The 16570-nt window shown below is 42.4% G+C and overlaps 1 protein-coding gene across 2 annotated transcripts; it reads left to right on the plus strand.

Moving 5' to 3' along the window:
* Nucleotides 1–243: 243 nt before the first annotated feature.
* Nucleotides 244–7426, plus strand: LOC131573036 (fibroblast growth factor 6-like). Of its 2 annotated transcripts, XR_009276113.1 has the most exons (4): nt 244–795; nt 1702–1805; nt 3788–4035; nt 5554–7426. XR_009276113.1 is itself a non-coding variant. In XM_058826610.1 (3 exons), exons 1-3 carry the CDS (start codon nt 456–458, stop codon nt 3962–3964), a joined length of 621 nt encoding a protein of 206 aa, XP_058682593.1. In that variant the 5' UTR covers nt 244–455; the 3' UTR covers nt 3965–7426. The 2 variants fall into 2 exon arrangements, 1 of the variants encoding a protein (XP_058682593.1); XM_058826610.1 differs by having other exon boundaries at nt 3788–7426.
* Nucleotides 7427–16570: the final 9144 nt, after the last annotated feature.

Consider the following 16570-nt stretch of genomic DNA (forward strand, 5'->3'; position numbering starts at 1 on the left):
TTCTGACTCCCCGACCAATTTGACTCCTTTGCTTCCCACAGCCAATGAAATCCCACTCCTGCCTCCAGTCTTGGGTGACAGCACTCCAACCTCAGCAGGCAGGGAGGACAGCAGGTTTGTGTTACAGCCCTGGCAGCCTCACCTTGGGCAGGCTGTTGATGTCAGAGTGATGATGTGGGCAGGGACAGCCCATGCACTATAAATATGGCTCAATCAAATATAACGGAGGCTGCCCAGTGGGAAGCAGGATCTACAAACCATGGTCCCCACCAGTTGGAGTCCTGCTGGCCTGTCTCTGCTCCCAACCCAACTGCTATCGAGCTTTAGTTTCAGGTCAGCAAGCTCTATTTGCTTTCCAAAAATAAGCCTCTGCCACCATGCTGAAGGGAGAAAAACAAGAAGGGCGGTATTTTTAGGGCCATTAATTCTGACCACGTGCCCAGGAGGTGAACCGGATGGCCACGGCACAAAGACTTCTCATCACTATGTCCTGCGACGCCAGCGCTCACCGGACGTTGCCTGCCTTCCTTCTCCTGGGTTTGCTAGCCCGGATTGCTGCCACACACCCAGTTGTAAGCAGAACTAATGGCACATTGCTGGAGAGAGGATGGCAATCTCTGCTGTCCAGGTCCATGGCTGGGATGTCAGGGGAGAAGGCAGATGTGAACTGGGAGAGTGACTATTTGCTAGGAATCAAGAGGCAGCGGAGGCTTTACTGCAACGTGGGCATCGGGTTTCACCTTCAAATCCTCCCAGACGGAAGGATAAGCGGAGTTCACAATGAAAACCAATACAGTGAGTTGCATCCAGAAATGAAATAGATGTCACTTAATTGCTGTGAACTCTAGTAATTACCCTTCACAGAGTGCAAATGTTATGACTTGATATTATTAATCTGTGCTACATCTGTTGCCTTTTAAAAGTCTCTGGGATCAATAAACATGAGAACCCTTCAGGCTGAAATGTGGCACAAAATGCTTAGACAAATTTAGATAGAATTTATTTTTACCTGCTTTGCTGCACAGATGAGAAAAGACAAAGCAGGTCCAAAACTGACTCTGCTGCATTTTCTTGCTCCTCACCTTCTCATTTGCCTTTTGAATCCGGGAGGTTTTTGCTGAGTCCAGAGTGCCAAAGCATGATTCTTGAATCCTGGCTGACCAGTATTTTTGGGACTCTCAGTGTGTCCCATGGAAGGGGTTTGCTGGTCCTGGTTTGCTCATTCTTGTGGGTGCTATGCTGATACCCTAAGAATTAAGGAAAGCATTAGTCATGTGGATTTTAATTTCCTGTAGAAGGCACTTGCTAAAATCTTTTTCAGCAGATGTCATGTGGGACTTCAAAATGCAAGACACACTTCTTTAAGGCTCAGTAAAAAACCTTTTGTAAGTATAACATATCACATAAAAATAATTCTTATTGAAAAGGTCCAGAGCTTGACAAATCAAAAGAGTTTGATAGAACAAAAGTCTTATACAGAATGTGATTACAATTCTAGAATAATTATTTTCAAATCCTGTGGCATGTAGGGAAACACAAGATCTACTCTGTGTGTATTTATTTTGCTGTATTAGGGAGATAATTCTTATAAAGAGTATATAACAAGTTTGTTCGTGTTTAAAAAAAAAAGATATATCTGAATTGTCTTCCATTAGCTCTAGATTCTGTGATAACATTCCGATTAAACTTTGCATTTTTCAGGTCTCTTTGAAATATCCACTGTAGAAAGAGGAGTTGTAAGTCTGCTTGGTGTGAAAAGTGCTCTCTTCATTGCAATGAACAGCAAGGGCAGGTTGTATGGGACGGTAAGTACATGTGCAAGTAGGTTTTCACAGTTTAAACAAAAAGGTTTTGAAGTGGTTTGTTTTGGTTTAGTGTTTTGCTTTGTTTGTTTTGGTTTAGTTTGTTTTGGTTTTGTTTGTTTCAGTCTTTTCCTTATGGAAATCTCTGATTACAAGCAGAGAAAATAGCCCTCGTGTTACAGGGAGCCTGCCCAGCCTGCTGTCATCAGTGCTATTTAATGCAACGAGCAGCGTGGCTGTTACAGGGCTGGGATTTTAAAGCTTTCCTGTAAGAATGTACAGGGAACATCTTAGGAAAATTAACATATTCTGCAAATCGTACTGATTAATTAGATGGCTTCTTCTAAGGTCACAGCGCTGCAAACACATTGTAGCAAAGCTGAGCCCTTTTGATTCCATCCTTCATTGCACTGTGTGTAGGAGAGGCACAATTATAGCTATTTCCAACAGTTACCCTTAGTAAAATAATGATCACATGCTCCCTCCTACCAAAAACAACCACACCATCAAGAATAAATAGGAAGTCTACCCTACAAGGTCAACGTGTGGCTGGGGTTATTTTAATAATCAGTTTTGTGAGATCAGTTGCAAAGGGTGAGAAAATAATAATAGCTATTAACAATGGTATGCAAATCATACTGAAATACCATCATCCTCATCTAGATGATTTGATATCTAACTGCAGTTTAACCTCTGAGATGTGAGCCACACATCTCCACATCTCCCGTCCCAACACCCAGGAGAAAAAGTGCTTGTTAGGAGATGCATTTGAAAGAGGCTGGCTCTGGGCAATAGGAAAAATCAGCCCATCTCAAAGTAATGAATGGCACTGGTTGTATCAATCTCTTTTGTCAAGGAACAGCAGAGTCTTTCCTTTTGAACAGCTGTAATTTCAACAAAGCATTGCAGTTGTTTAAAATAATGCCAAATGTTGTGAGTGGTTATTACTAACCTGACTTATTCCTTCTCACACTCACAATGACAGTAGGTCACTTTAAGGTCCCATTTCAGCAATATTTTAGCAATATTCTTTCAATCACAAGTGATCACAAGCACTTAAAAAGTACCACAAGTCCAACTACTTTACTTAGCTGAATTTTCCTAAAGAAGTGCAGGGTCTGGCTTCAGAAATCCCTTTGATTTTTTTCTCCCACTTTCAATACAGTTTTGTTTATCTTCAAAGACACTTGCAAAAACTGTAAGAGATGTGCATTTTCGCCTTGCAGAGTACGATGCCTTAAGTTAAACTCTTACAGGCTTTGTGGGGTGTTATCGCAGAGATGCCCAAATAGAAATGCATTGGTGGCATCTTATGTGCCAGACATTGGAAATCAGAAAATTATTCTGCTTTCTCTTTTAATTTCCTCTGAATTCCTGCTTGTCCTTGCACCTTCTCTCCCAAATAACTCCCTCTCCTTGGATTTTCGTGTTCTGACATAGAGGAAATTAAAACTATTTTCTTAGCTTAGAACCGGCTGCATAGTTAAATATTACTAATGGTTTAAAAGAGAAAAGATTTATTGCTAATCAAATCTCTTATTCAAGCAAGTAGTTGACCCTGGACACTGCTGTTTGGAAAAGCTTTGAAGGTTTTGACAGCCAGCATATAATTTTTTTTATAAATGACAGAACTTCTCGCAGAGGGTAGGTCTTAAAGCTGTTGTTTGGGTGAGAGGGTGTGATGCTGACAAAAGTCATTACTTGCGAATAAAATGAGGAAAACCATGATTTATAATGAATTAACTCGATCTGCCACAGGAAATACACAGTCAATTATCTGGACAGGTGGCATCTGAGTTCATCTGACACCAAATTAGCACCGAGGAGGGAGATTTATTGTTGGCCGCAGTGGCTGCGGCACCACCTGTCGCACACTGCAGTGAGCCCTGGTGTAAAAACGCGAGGAAGAAAAATGACCTGGGCCTTGGTGGAATATTGATTGTACCTGATTTGTATCCCCACCCCCTCCCCTTGCTGTTCCTTAGGCTGTTTTCCAAGATGAGTGCAAATTCAAGGAGACCTTGCTGCCCAATAACTACAACGCGTATGAATCCAACATTCACCGCGGAGCTTACATAGCCCTGAGCAAACACGGCAGGGTGAAGAGAGGGAACAAGGTTTCTCCTGCCATGACTGTGACCCACTTCTTACCAAGAATATGAGCACCAGCAAAACAGAAGATTAAATCCCAGGACACACTGTTTTGTTTTGCACATGGGGAATAACCTCCCAGGTAAAGTATTTATACTGGTCATTATGAAAAAAAAAAAGAAATCTCTATATGTATGTGTATATTTGGATAAAAATATTTGTACTAGATTCATCACATTGCGTATGTAATACAATGCTGCTTCTCTTCTACTCTGTACAAATTTTACAAGGCTGTGTGCCTCCTTTGGTGCTGTACAGAGAGCAATGCAAGCTGGAGTGCAACGGAAGTTTTTGGAAGACGTGGAATGGCTGTGGTCAACCATCTAATCAATCATAGGTGATTTACTAAATATTATTTACCTCAGATAATAACCTTTTGTAGTGAGCTGTTTACATATCATGGGCCAAATCAGCAGATGATTTTGTTTCACCAGAGCTTCAGGCAGTTTGCTCCATCTGAATATCTGCCTGCACCCCCCTTTACAGACTGTGTCCTGTCCTGTAAAGTCCTCAACTTGTTTTGAGCATTAAGGTGCAATTCCACAACTGTTTCTACACAAGCAAACTGTCTGTTCCCGGAGCCCCTCTGTCTCTGAAGGGATTCTCCAGGGTTTCCTCGCATGGACTGGTTGGCAGAATGAAGACCTACAATCAATTTCCTGTGGGAAGGGCCACAGGATAAATCACAGATGGGTCCCAAATGCAAAACTGATTTGGAGCTCAGGATTTTGAATGGCATTTTGTGAGCTTAGTTTAGATTTACCTCCAATACAGATGCGTACATCTTTAATATTAATATTTGTATATATTTAGACATGGGATGTGTGAGTGTGCATCTATGTAATTACATACGTTTAATGAATTGATCATCCCAGTCTCCTGATGCCCAGGTGTTTTTATATAAAAGAAAAGAAATATTTTAAGTCACTCTATTTCATTTAACCTGAATGTTGTTAATCTCTAATAACTAGAACTGGTCTGTGGGATGCATTTTATAAAATATAAGAAATTCATGGAAGCTTACAGCAAAGGGTTATTTTAGAAAACTCTGTGTTGAATTGTCACCATCTTAAGTATATTTGGTTCTTCTCTATCATACCTCCCTGAGGTATGAAGGACAGAGAAAGAAGGAGGCTACACAAGCATACCTTCCTATGTTGGGACAGAGGAATTCGTGCCATAATTCCAATTTCTGTCACTTGCAAAGCATCAGTTTCAAAGACAACACAGCAAGCTGGATGAAACACTCCTCAAAGCTCTCCTAGAAGCTGTACAAATGGCACATAACCTTGCCTTGCTATTTTGACAACCCTTTTCCAGATCTCCAATGAAGCTGCATTCTCTGTGCCTTTGAAAGAGTATTTTAAGAGGCCCTAAGTCAATAGTCACTATAAATGTCAGCTACCAGAAGCCTTGGGATTCCTGCATTGGTGGCGTGCTCCTAAATTTGAAACTAGATTCAATGCAATGTCAGAGCATGAGCATTTTCAGCATAGATGGACCATGCTGCTACAGAAGTGAATATCTGAGTGCAAGATTATCTCCCACGTCCAGCCAAAATGGGGCTATGTCCAGCCTTGACATGCCATTCTATTTGCAGGGGCTGTCTATTCGTGATGAATTTGAGCCTTCTGACATGCAGGAGAGACACTGTCAGGGCCAGATCCTCAGCTGGAGTAAATCAGCCCAGGAAAACTACCAGTTTATAGCTGCAGAAGATTTGGCCCAAAGGACATACCACAAGGATGTACCCACCACGGCCATTCCCGAGAAACTGTCAAGGCAATTGTTTTCTGAACAAGATACAGTTTTCCAGCATCTCTAGTGTGACTGATACTTGAATTTATCTGGTTCAAATGTAAGTGATGATCACAGTGTAAATTAAGAGAAAAAAAAAGAGTGGAATGCTGCTCACAGTATAGGAATGGGATGCTTTGGAAGGAAAGGAGTGAAAATAACTGCTCTTAATTTTCTGGTCTTGCAGTATTTCAAAGGGAAGACAGAATGACACACTTTGTTCACCCACTACATGTGCAGCAGTTTGCTTTGAGAAAATGTGCATTTGAAGTAAAAAATCAGGATGTTTTGAGTGGGGAGAGAGTGGGTCAAAGAAAAGTTTGGAAAGTATCAGGCAGTACATTGACCTAGAGTCCCTAGAGGTACAGAGAGCTGTGCCGAAATACATTAGCTGGCAACCTGTATCCTGGTGTTATATTCCTAATTGTCTTTGAAATGAAGTTTGAAGAAGTATGGAAGAGTTCAGGGATGTAGAAGGAAAGAGAGGTCAAATACCAGCACACAAGTTTGTTTCTGATCACAGCTTAATCTAGCATCCTTATGACAGGATGAAGTCTGTTCTCTCTTAAAGCAGGGCAGCCTAGAGAAAGTGATTGTTGGCAGGACTGGTAAGTGTTGGGACAGCTGGCACAGGGTGGGAATCAGACTCACTGACTCCATTTTGCACACACTGGTCAAGAGAGGACAACCCGTAGACCAGGTCACAAGAAGTCAGGACAAGAGAAAATGGCCTCAAGCTGTGCCAAGGGAGGTTCAGGTTGGACATCAGGAAGAATTTCTTCACTGAAGGGGTGGTCAGGCATTGGAACAGGCTGCCCAGAGAGGTGGTGGAGTCACCATCCCGGGAAGTGCTCAGGAAATGACTGGATGTAGTTCTGGTTGACAAGGTGGGGATTTGTCAAAGGTTGGACTTGATGATCTTGGAGGTGTTTTCCAACCTCATTCATTCTGTGATTCTATAAGTCTGTTTAGTCACAGCCTGCTAGGCTGAGACTGTTCTTACAAACTGCAGACCCTTTTGGATGCAGTTTTGGTGGGCATGGAAAGCCCCATCAGTCACTCTGCCGAGTTATTCTTTATATCACTGCTTTTTTCCTCATTACACCTCAATGCCAGCCAGATCAACATGGAAATCACAGCTGAAATCAAAGAAGGGTATGTGACTACATAAAGAAAACTCATGAAACTAAAGGGAGTTCCCAAATCAGGGCAAAATTAGGAACTTCAAAATATATCTCAACTGTGCATTAACAGGGGTCATGCCATGGGCTATGAGCTTTGAAAGCATAGCTGTGAATGCTCCACAGCAGCCTGTCATGCCCACATTTTGCACATGGGATTCTCCTGTGGAATTCATGCCTATTTTTACAGTTTTTCCTTCCTCAGGCAAACCCCATAACATTCTATGATTTAATCCACCCCTCTTAGAAAGCAGATTTGGCTGGAACTGAATCATGTTCTTAAATAAATGTATTTTTTCCAGACACACAGAGACTCAGACACACACACAGTGGAAAAGCAGAGTAATATTTGTATACCTCACTAATTATTTCAATTCCAAGATTTTATTTTGCACAGTAAAATGGTGCCAAAGTTCTCAGATTACTTTTTTTTTTTCACTAAAATATACCTCATGTTCTGACTCAATATGGACTCACAATTAAGACTGTAAATTTGCAAGAAACACAAAACTGTCCAATCAATTGTTTGTGAAATTGCTTCTATTTTTATATGTATGTGCTGCGCACAATAGTTTAATGTATTCATAAAATAAAATTTTATACATTTTTGGTAGTGTTTTGACTCTAAATCCCTCTTAACATTTGTTTTTTTCCTTGATTCAGAAATGCTCTGTTAACTTCTCCACCAGAACTAGTTTTTATTCACCTCTAGAACCAGAGTATGTATTGGTACACATGTATTGAATGTATTGAATTTGTGTAATTCAGATTTCTTGTCTGGGCAGTGTCCAGGTGTCCTGGGAGGCATGGGCACTTCCCATGTTCCCTTCCCACTCTGTGTTCTCAGCTTGGGGGATGAAAAATCTCCCAGGAATTTTGGGGACAAGAGATGGTGGATAAGCCTCACATCGCTTTGAAGAATAGGAAACATTTTGATGAGTTTACCCCATTTTCTGCTCCCTCATAGGTAATTTGAAACTTAATAATGTCTCTGTTTCTATGGAGATATTTAGATGGAGAACGACTGTGGGAGGGCTTGAATCCAAACTCTTAGATGAGTGCAGGATCAACTTCAAAGCTAGGGGAAGATGCATCAGGAAGAATCCCATCTACCCATCTCCTGTAACAGCCCCTGCAACAGCTTCATGATTCATTAAGCTCTGGTTGAACTCTGGAAAGCAGCTCAAAGGGGATCAAACACAGACAGATGTCTCAAAAGGGTCACCAGAGCAGCCCGTGCTTTGCTGAAAGAGTCTAAGAGAGGTTGGCATCTTCTGTAAGGTCTTGACGCAAGACACATTAGTCCTGTGCATTAACGAAAAGCATCCCTCCTGCTCTTACCTACACAAGTGGCTGCAGAAATCATCTGAAGGATTCAGTACCATGAGAGGAAAGGCAAAAAAATGGAAAAAACAAGGCTTTCTGATAACTCACATGTACAGGATAAACTCAGCTACAGGTACACAAAGCTCGGTGGGAGACACAGGTCCATGAACTGTATGGCTTCAGCGCAGCCTGAGACCACATTCAGAGCAAGGAACAGCACCAGTGCCATTTCTGGGATCCAAAACCCCTCCCTGTGCTGGGCTGAGCCTCCAGTGTGGGCAGCAGAGGAGGGCGATTCTGCCCCTCTGCCCAGCTCTGCTGAGCCTTCCCTGCAGGGCTGCATCCAGCCCTGGGCCCAGCACAGGAAGGACAGGGAGCTGCTGCAGCCAGGCCAGAGCAGGGACACCAAGGGCATCAGAGGGATGGAGCAGCTCTGCTGGGAGGAAAGGCTGAGGGAACAATTGGGATTGTTCAGCCTGGGGAAGAGAAGGCTTTGGGGTGTCAGGAAAATTAATCCACAAACACTAGAGGTTTATGTCCAAAAAGGAGACAGAGGAGTCCTTTTTCTTTATTCGAATAAAGGGAGAGGCCATGGGGCATTCCCCTGGGGTCTCTCAAATTTTTGGAGGGCGCAGCCTCCTTTTTATCCTAATTCCCGGCCGCTTGTCCCTTCTCTCTTTCCCCATAGGCTGAGGTACTTGAGAGGTACAGGCTTCCCGGAACGCCTGATACCGGCGGTGATACCTTTCCCGCCCCCCCCCCCCCCCCCCATGCATAATCCCTTCTTAACTTTTATAGAATTCATAGTGTTCTTTTAGTGCCCCTTTGATCTTCTACTGGAATCCATCCCATTGTTTCTGTCGTCTCTCACTGATAGTACATCTTATCAACTGACCCACAGCTTGTTTGTAAAGACAAACCCATCATTCCTCTCAGGGGTGACCTCACTGTGGCCTTGCAGTGCCTGAAGGGAACCCACAGGAAAGATGGAGAGAGACTCTTGACAAGGGCCTGGAGTGACAGGACAAGGGGCAATGGCTTCACACTGACAGAGAGCAGGGTTAGATTGGATATGAGGAAGAAACTGTTCCCTGTGAGGGTGGTGATGCCCTGGCCCAGGTTGCCCAGAGAAGCTGTGGTTGCCCCACCCTTGGCAGTGTCCAAGGCCGGGTTGGACGGGCTCTGAGCAACCTGGGGTAAGTATTGGCTATCTAATTAAAAATATGCTTATAAAAGGAAATAAACAGGCCCATATCTCTTTTGCAATGTTTTTTTGGGGTTTGGGTTTTTTTTTTGTTTTACTTTTGCCACTTGCTGAAGCCACCCTGCATCAATTTGAGCAATGGAGGAGACAATTAGGTCCCAGGTATTAAACTACAGGTGACTGTTCCTTCAAAAAATGGCCCAACTGCAAACTCTTGTGCTCCATGTTTGGATTCACAATGACTTGCAGAAGCTAAGGGGACATTCGGTTTCTTTGTCAGAACCCAAGATTAAAGTAGGAAGTAAGAATCTCTTCTAGCTGCTGGACAACTGAGGAGGAGACTCAGGCTAAGTAAAACACCGGGAATCTCTAGGTTTAACATATGTAATGCAAACTGGAATTGCAGTGAACTGCAGTGAGTAATCCTGGCTAAGGAAATAGCTGTCATTGGAGGAAAAAATTATAAAAACAAACAACCAAGTATGCAGCCACAAGCAGAGATTTCTTTTTTCTCTCCAGCCAAGTTCTGCATACAGCTCAGTCCAAAAGCATGTTTGTTTTGGAACCCATAGGCTGCTGAAAAGTGTTTGGCCAAAATCCAAGGGGCCAATAAGTCCAGATGAGCTGAACAAGCTGTGTCCTTGGACCATGAGATTTGAACATATTATTCAATCCTGGATCTCATGAGCACATATAATTGTTGGTTATTTTTTGTCACAGGGTGTGGACCAAAATTGATTAGGACTAATTTTTTTCCCATCACAATTAACTGTTTAAAACTCACAATTTTATTGTATGCTTTCATGAACCATAGCTGAGAGCTCTGGAATAGCTTCTCCAAGGACAATGAGACCAGACCAGAGACTTACGTCAAACAAGAAATCATTAGTGATGATATCTAAAACAACACTGTTTATAATTATGTTTGTTTCAGGGCACTCTGGAGAAGAGCTTCCTTTCCTTTTTATTTTTTAATGAGAAATGATCCATCCTGACTCATTCCAGGTAGCTGGAGCTCCACTTTTTTCCTGGAGTTACATTGCCTATGTATGAGCCCAGGAGTCACTAGTCCAACACAAATCTTTCAGCTTATTGAAGAGTCAATAAAACAATGCAAAAACCCAAAGAAGGGAATTATGCGAATCAGCATAGGTGTCAGCGAGCTTTAACTACCTCAGTTATCCAGTGAGGAACAAGCCAGTTTACTTTTAACCCAGGGACAAAACACAGGTGGAATCGCTTCAAAATCACAAAGAGGAGGTTTAGATTGGATATGGGGAAGAAATTCTTCACTGTGTGGGTGGTGAGGCCCTGGCACAGGGAAGCTGTGGTTGTCTCATCCTTGACAGTATCCAAGGCCAGGTTGGAGGGGGCTCTGAGCAGCCTCGGAGAGGGGAAGGTGTCCCTGCCCATGGCAGTGGGCTTGGAATGAGATGGGCTATGAGGTCCCTTCCAACCCAAACCACTTGATGATGATGATGATGATGATGATGATGATGATGATGATGATGATGATGATGATGATGATGATGATGATGATGATTTTGCAAAGGCAATGACTACAGAAATAGAAACAGTAGGAAAGTGGATATGTATGGGGCATGCCTGGGTGTCTTTACAGATTTACACTTTCTGTAAATCTTGAGCAAATCTGCAGATATGTTTGTACATTTTAAAGAGAAACTTGCAGATTTCAAAAGAAAAAGCTAATCTCCAATGGATTTTTTTTCCTACATCCCCTGTAACCATCAACATGCAGGTTCACAGGCCTCCTGGGTGACCGAAATTTCTTGTGTATGACATTTCTTATGTATGTTTGCATTCTCCACAACCTCAGTTCATGCTGAGTTGGTCATCAGCTGGTCATGAAGGTGGTACCTTGAATTAATTTCCATTCTTCCACCAGAAGTGGAGACTGCAGGAGGAATCAACCATGGAGCAAAGGGTCAAGAAGTGACACCAGTGTCAAAGAGACATAGTCATGTTCAGGGCATGCAGATGGGCTAACTAGATTCTTGCATGTAAGAAAGTTCATTTGGCATAATGGAAAGGATAATAAAGAAGATTTTTTTAAAATTAAAAACAACAACAAAAAAAGGTAAGTTATATTTCTAAGTTTTGAAAAAATTGTCAGTGAAGAAATCTTGCTTTTGGAAAGCTGAGCAGTTTGATTAGAGTCCAGAACTCGATAAAAATGACAATAACATCCTGATTGACTTATTTGAAAGAGAATACATTTCCCGACCAGCCCTGTCATGGCACCAGCTTGTGACAACTATGAAAATGGCCAAAGATCAGTAGGGCCCAGGTGCAGGATCAGTGTCCCAGCAGCTGATGAACCTTTGCACAATGTGACTCACAAGCTCCTCCTTGCCAGCAATGTTGCATGCTGAGAAAGCAACATGAAGAACTATTGTGTCTACACTGCATGAAAAAAAAATAAAAAATTGTAGCTCCACATCTACCTGAAAAGTCATTTTGTGAAGGAAAACCTGAATCAGGGGCAGATTTCAAGGCATATTTTTGCCAGATTTCTGTTCAGTCTCATAAATCTTCCTCAATGTGCTCCTTGTCACAGAAATACCTCAGAAAACAGGACCCAGCTTCTGAGCAAAGATGAGCTAACAGAGTTTAGCTGAAAAATTTAAGCCACTGTTACTTGTCTTGCCCTGCTCCTTACAAACTTTGATCTCTGTGTTTCTTTAAAGACTCCAGAATCATGGACTGGTCTTCCAGTGGCTTAGGGAATCTTTCTATTTTCCTTGCATTAGAAGCACTGGGTACAAGGACAATGTTCAGGCATGACTTTCTTCATTTATTATTTAGGCTTTTGTGTTAAAAAAATTATGCTTAAAACTTATGGAGAGCAAAGATTTTTCCAATGAAGTTTTAGTTTCTAAGAGATCCCAGAAAAAAATAAGTCTCAGAGCTAAAGTGCAACATTTGCAATTGCACTGAGGCAGCTCTAACCGTATCACTCACATTGTCTGTTATTACTGTCCCACAGAAAAAGTGCCCTTGGCTGATGATGATGTCTGCATATTTTGTCTTCTTGTTTCACTGCATTCCCCTCTCCCTCTTCATTTTCCATTCCTAATTTCTTTAACTTAAGCCTTTTTTATCTCTTCTTTAGGGAGGCAAATCAGAGTGAAACATATGAATCCAAGAGATTGAAGTAAATTTAAAATTAGGTTACAGCAAAGTTTAATTTCAATCTTTGTCTTCTGCCTAACAAAGAGAAAATATCCATTATTATTGGAAACTGTCAATGAACGTAGTGGCAGATGTTGTTGAATCCTAGAAATACTTGGAAGAGAAGGGGCTCCTGGATGTTTCTAGTCCAAGCTGAGATAATAATGTTGGGAAATAGGAAACTTTATATAAACCAAAGAGTTTTCCCAAAATAAAACCATCAGCCTGCTTTTAGGGCCCTTGCAGCATAATACAATAGGAGATGGATGACTGAAGTGACTTTCTTGTTGAGGCTGTGTGTCAGTGTGACACTTTCTCAGACAAGACACACTGCCTGGGTAGGCAGGTCAGCAGGACTGGGTGTGCACAGGGCAGATTTCAGAATCCAGACAAACTTCAGGCCTTATAAGCCTCAACAGCAAACCAGAACATTTTTTGCCATCCAGACCTGAGGGAAGCCTACAAGAAAGATGGAGAGAGACTCTTGACATGGACCTGGAGTAACATTACAAGGAGGAATGGCTTCACACTGACAAAAATGCAGGGTTATTAGAAGAAATTGTGGGGTATTAGAAGAAATTGTTCCCTGTGAGGGTGGGGAGGCCCTGGCACGGGTTGCCCAGAGAAGCTGTGGCTGCCCCATCCCTGCAAGTGTCCAAGGCCATGTTGGATGGGGCTCTGAGCAAGCTGAGATAGTGGAAAATGTCCCTGCCCATGGCAGGGGTTTGAAATGAAATTAAGAGCCCTTCCAATCAGGCCATTCTGTGATTCTGTGATTTATTTTTTTTTAATTGAGGGTATCAGCAGCTCTCACCACAAATTACACCCATCCTCTCTCCCACAACACCTAAGAAAACTCAGACCCCCTTAAAATGACAGAAACACTCTCTGTTCAGAAAACAAAACCTTTTAGGGACTGGTTCTGCTTTGCCTGGGGGCTGTGCCAAGGATTTCAGCTGGAGGAGGAATGAGGCCCTTCATTTCAGTTCATTAGAGCAGGCACACTGCAGAAACTGCTGGTATATGCTGCGGTCCTGAACCCAGTGGGCTGTGCTTACCTCATCTTTTTCACGTAGGTGAGCTGAGCCAGGATGTTTTCTTTAGTCGTGGGCAGTGTGACAAGAATGGGGCCTCCAAATAAGGTCACTCAGGATGTGTTTAACAACACTGGGTGAAATCTGTGGCAAAGGCATCTGCAGACACACACATACACAGAGCATCCACTGTACATTCCCTCAGCTCAGTGCGTCAGTGTTCCTAGAATAACTGCTGGAGAGGCACTCCACCCTTGTGCTTCCAACACTGGGGGTGTGATCATCCCAGAGCCACTTGTAACAGTGATTTTAAGGAAGGGGAGGCAGAGGGACAGGCCCCTGATTTCCGTGACCTCTTTTGAGGAAATGCAGTGCAAAGGAAATTATTAAGAGCAGAGGTAGTTTTGAATCTGTCAGCCCTAACTCCTGAGTGAGCTGAGCAGCAGAGAGCAAGAGGCTTCCTGAGGCCAGCACAGGCACTCAGATGGCACAGAATGCTGCAAAAGGGCAAGCCACCCACCTGTTTAAATATAAGTCAATATACTTTATTAGGCAAGAGTGCTACAGGTGATCCTACGTGATGAAAGGAACTCCAGCACTGAGAGGGGACGTGTAGTTTTACTCATAGGAGAATCCTGTCAGGCAAGTCCATTTGATTGAGTAGAAAACTTTTTTTTTTTTCAACCTGCAAATTTCTGATGGTCCACAAAGGCCTTCCAAAATAAAACTGCAAGTCACTTGTAGTAACTTAAATCTGTTGTAAAAAAAAGCTTGCCTTTGCTTTATGAGTCCTCTCCAGAGCTGAGGGGATAAGCAGTAAAAGAAAGCAGCACAAGGGATGATATTTAGCTTCTGAGCATTTTACACAGTTGAGGTGGCAAGTCTGTATTGCAAAACGACCTAAAGCTGAAACTCAAAGCAGCCAAAATGGGGGAAAGTCAGACCCTGATCTGCTCCTGTGACCCTCAGCACCTTCTGTGTACACTTTTGCAGTTAAATGATGATACCTGGGAGGCCTGAGTGTCATCCATGTTCCAGCTGAGGCACCTGGCCCAGGTGAATGCCCAGAATACCTGTCTAAACCTGAGCTGTCTAAACCTTGCCTCTGGAGCAAGGAACAGGAGGCAGATGGAGCAGGCCTGGTACAAAGGCATGGCAGGGAGGGAGGGGAGACTCACTAAGGGCTGGAGCATCAATCATAGAATCACAGAATGATTTGAGTTGAAAGGGACCACAAAAATCATCTTGTTTCAACCCCCTGCCGTGGGCAGAGAAACTTTCCCCCTAGACCAGGTTGCTCAATGATTATCTCAAATAAATTTCATCCTGGAAGCTGGGGTCTGTCTTATCCATCTTTTCCTTTCATCTTTTGCTCTGGAGTGAGGATTTCCTCACTTTTCCTGGGTTCCTGACATTCACACTAGGTGGTAGCTCCTCCAGGCAGCCTCCCAACTCCCTTTCCAGGATACATCTAAGGAGCGCCCTGCACCGCTGTGGCACCTGACACTGGCTGTGTAGCACCCCTGCAGTGGGAAGTGGAAAATGTGGCAATGTGAAATGGTTGTCATCTTTCAATTCAGTCACATTTTTTTCATTTTATTTCTCCCTACAACAAACAATTTCTATTAATTATCAGCAATTTCTTAGCTGAGAACTGAGAAAAGCCATATCAAGTCATCAAACACCACAGAGCAATATAGAAATCTGTAAAATCAATACCAACTCCTGCAGAAAAAAATTGCAGAAATATTGTTATTACTGATGCATCAGCATACCATGCAAGACAAGAAAGGTTGTCATCACTTCTATTATAACAGACTTGGCTGAGGGTAAAGCAGCTTTCATACACCTGGCTACCCCATCAACAGCTGAATGGGTAGAGGATAAGTGAAATGTCCACAGAAGGAATAAATGGATCAGCCTGAAATAAAAAAGACATGAACTGTAAAATAAAACCAAAACCCCACAACAAACCACGTGTAGTGGGCATTTATAGGTTTAAGGAAAAAAAGTCTATGAAAAAGCAGAGTTTGTATTATCATTCTCACAAGCAGGGGCTTAATAAATCCCTAAATTCTGTTTAGCCCAGCAAATTAACCAGAACTTAGTAAAGTCTGGAGTTTTCCTGACGTGGGAAACTTTAGAAGATGCCAAACAATTTAAGCTTGTAGAAGTAATCTTTGCTTATCTGACTAACATAGAAAGAGAAAGAGATTCTCGCAACTGGTATATGCTTAAATGAGGTTGAATAAATTTTTCAAACATCTGAGAACGTTTTCTGCGCCACTGAGGCACTGGAGAAAGATCAGATCAGTGCATGCTGCCAAGCACAGCAAAATGTCATGGTGAATATGAAACATCAAACCATAAAAACTGTAGTCACAAAAGAATGACAGAATATTCCAAGAGGTACAGTGCCTCTGTGAGATACTTCTGCGACTGAGGTATCAATATCCACATTTCTGTGGGAGTCTTATCAAGGGGGGAAAGAAAAAAACAGACCAACCAACCAACCAACCAACCAACCAACCAACCAACCAACCAAAAAATCCAAGCATTTTTTCTAAGACCAGAGTGAAAAATATTGGTGGATAATTTCAACAGTAAATAGGGATTTTCTTTAAAATAAAATTTAAAAAAGTGAAAGAAATTAACTCTCCTTTCCTTCTAATTTAATTTAAAGCATTTCAGATGTTATAACCAGTAGAACATCTGAGGCCTGGATTGTCTTTCAGTGCAGTCTTGTCTTTTGTTAGCCTGCTTAGTTTAAGATCTGACGCTTATACACTTTGGCTAAAAAGTGCTGTCATTTACACAGGTGAATATACTCTGACGCAAGTCTCTGGATTTACACAGGTGTGGCAGTAGAATTTGGCAGGGTTT

This window comes from Poecile atricapillus, chromosome Z (assembly GCF_030490865.1).
Source record: "Poecile atricapillus isolate bPoeAtr1 chromosome Z, bPoeAtr1.hap1, whole genome shotgun sequence".
In the NCBI taxonomy this organism is placed as follows: Eukaryota; Metazoa; Chordata; class Aves; order Passeriformes; family Paridae; genus Poecile; species Poecile atricapillus.

What these genes read in the sequence shown, in the direction of transcription:
- LOC131573036 (XM_058826610.1), top strand. Translation starts at nt 456, where the DNA reads ATGGCCACGGCACAAAGACTTCTCATCACTATGTCCTGCGACGCCAGC. An exon ending in TCACAATGAAAACCAATACA is followed by an intron (nt 796 to 1,701) that starts GTGAGTTGCATC and finishes TGCATTTTTCAG; the next exon opens with GTCTCTTTGAAATATCCACT. An exon ending in AGGGCAGGTTGTATGGGACG is followed by an intron (nt 1,806 to 3,787) that starts GTAAGTACATGT and finishes GCTGTTCCTTAG; the next exon opens with GCTGTTTTCCAAGATGAGTG.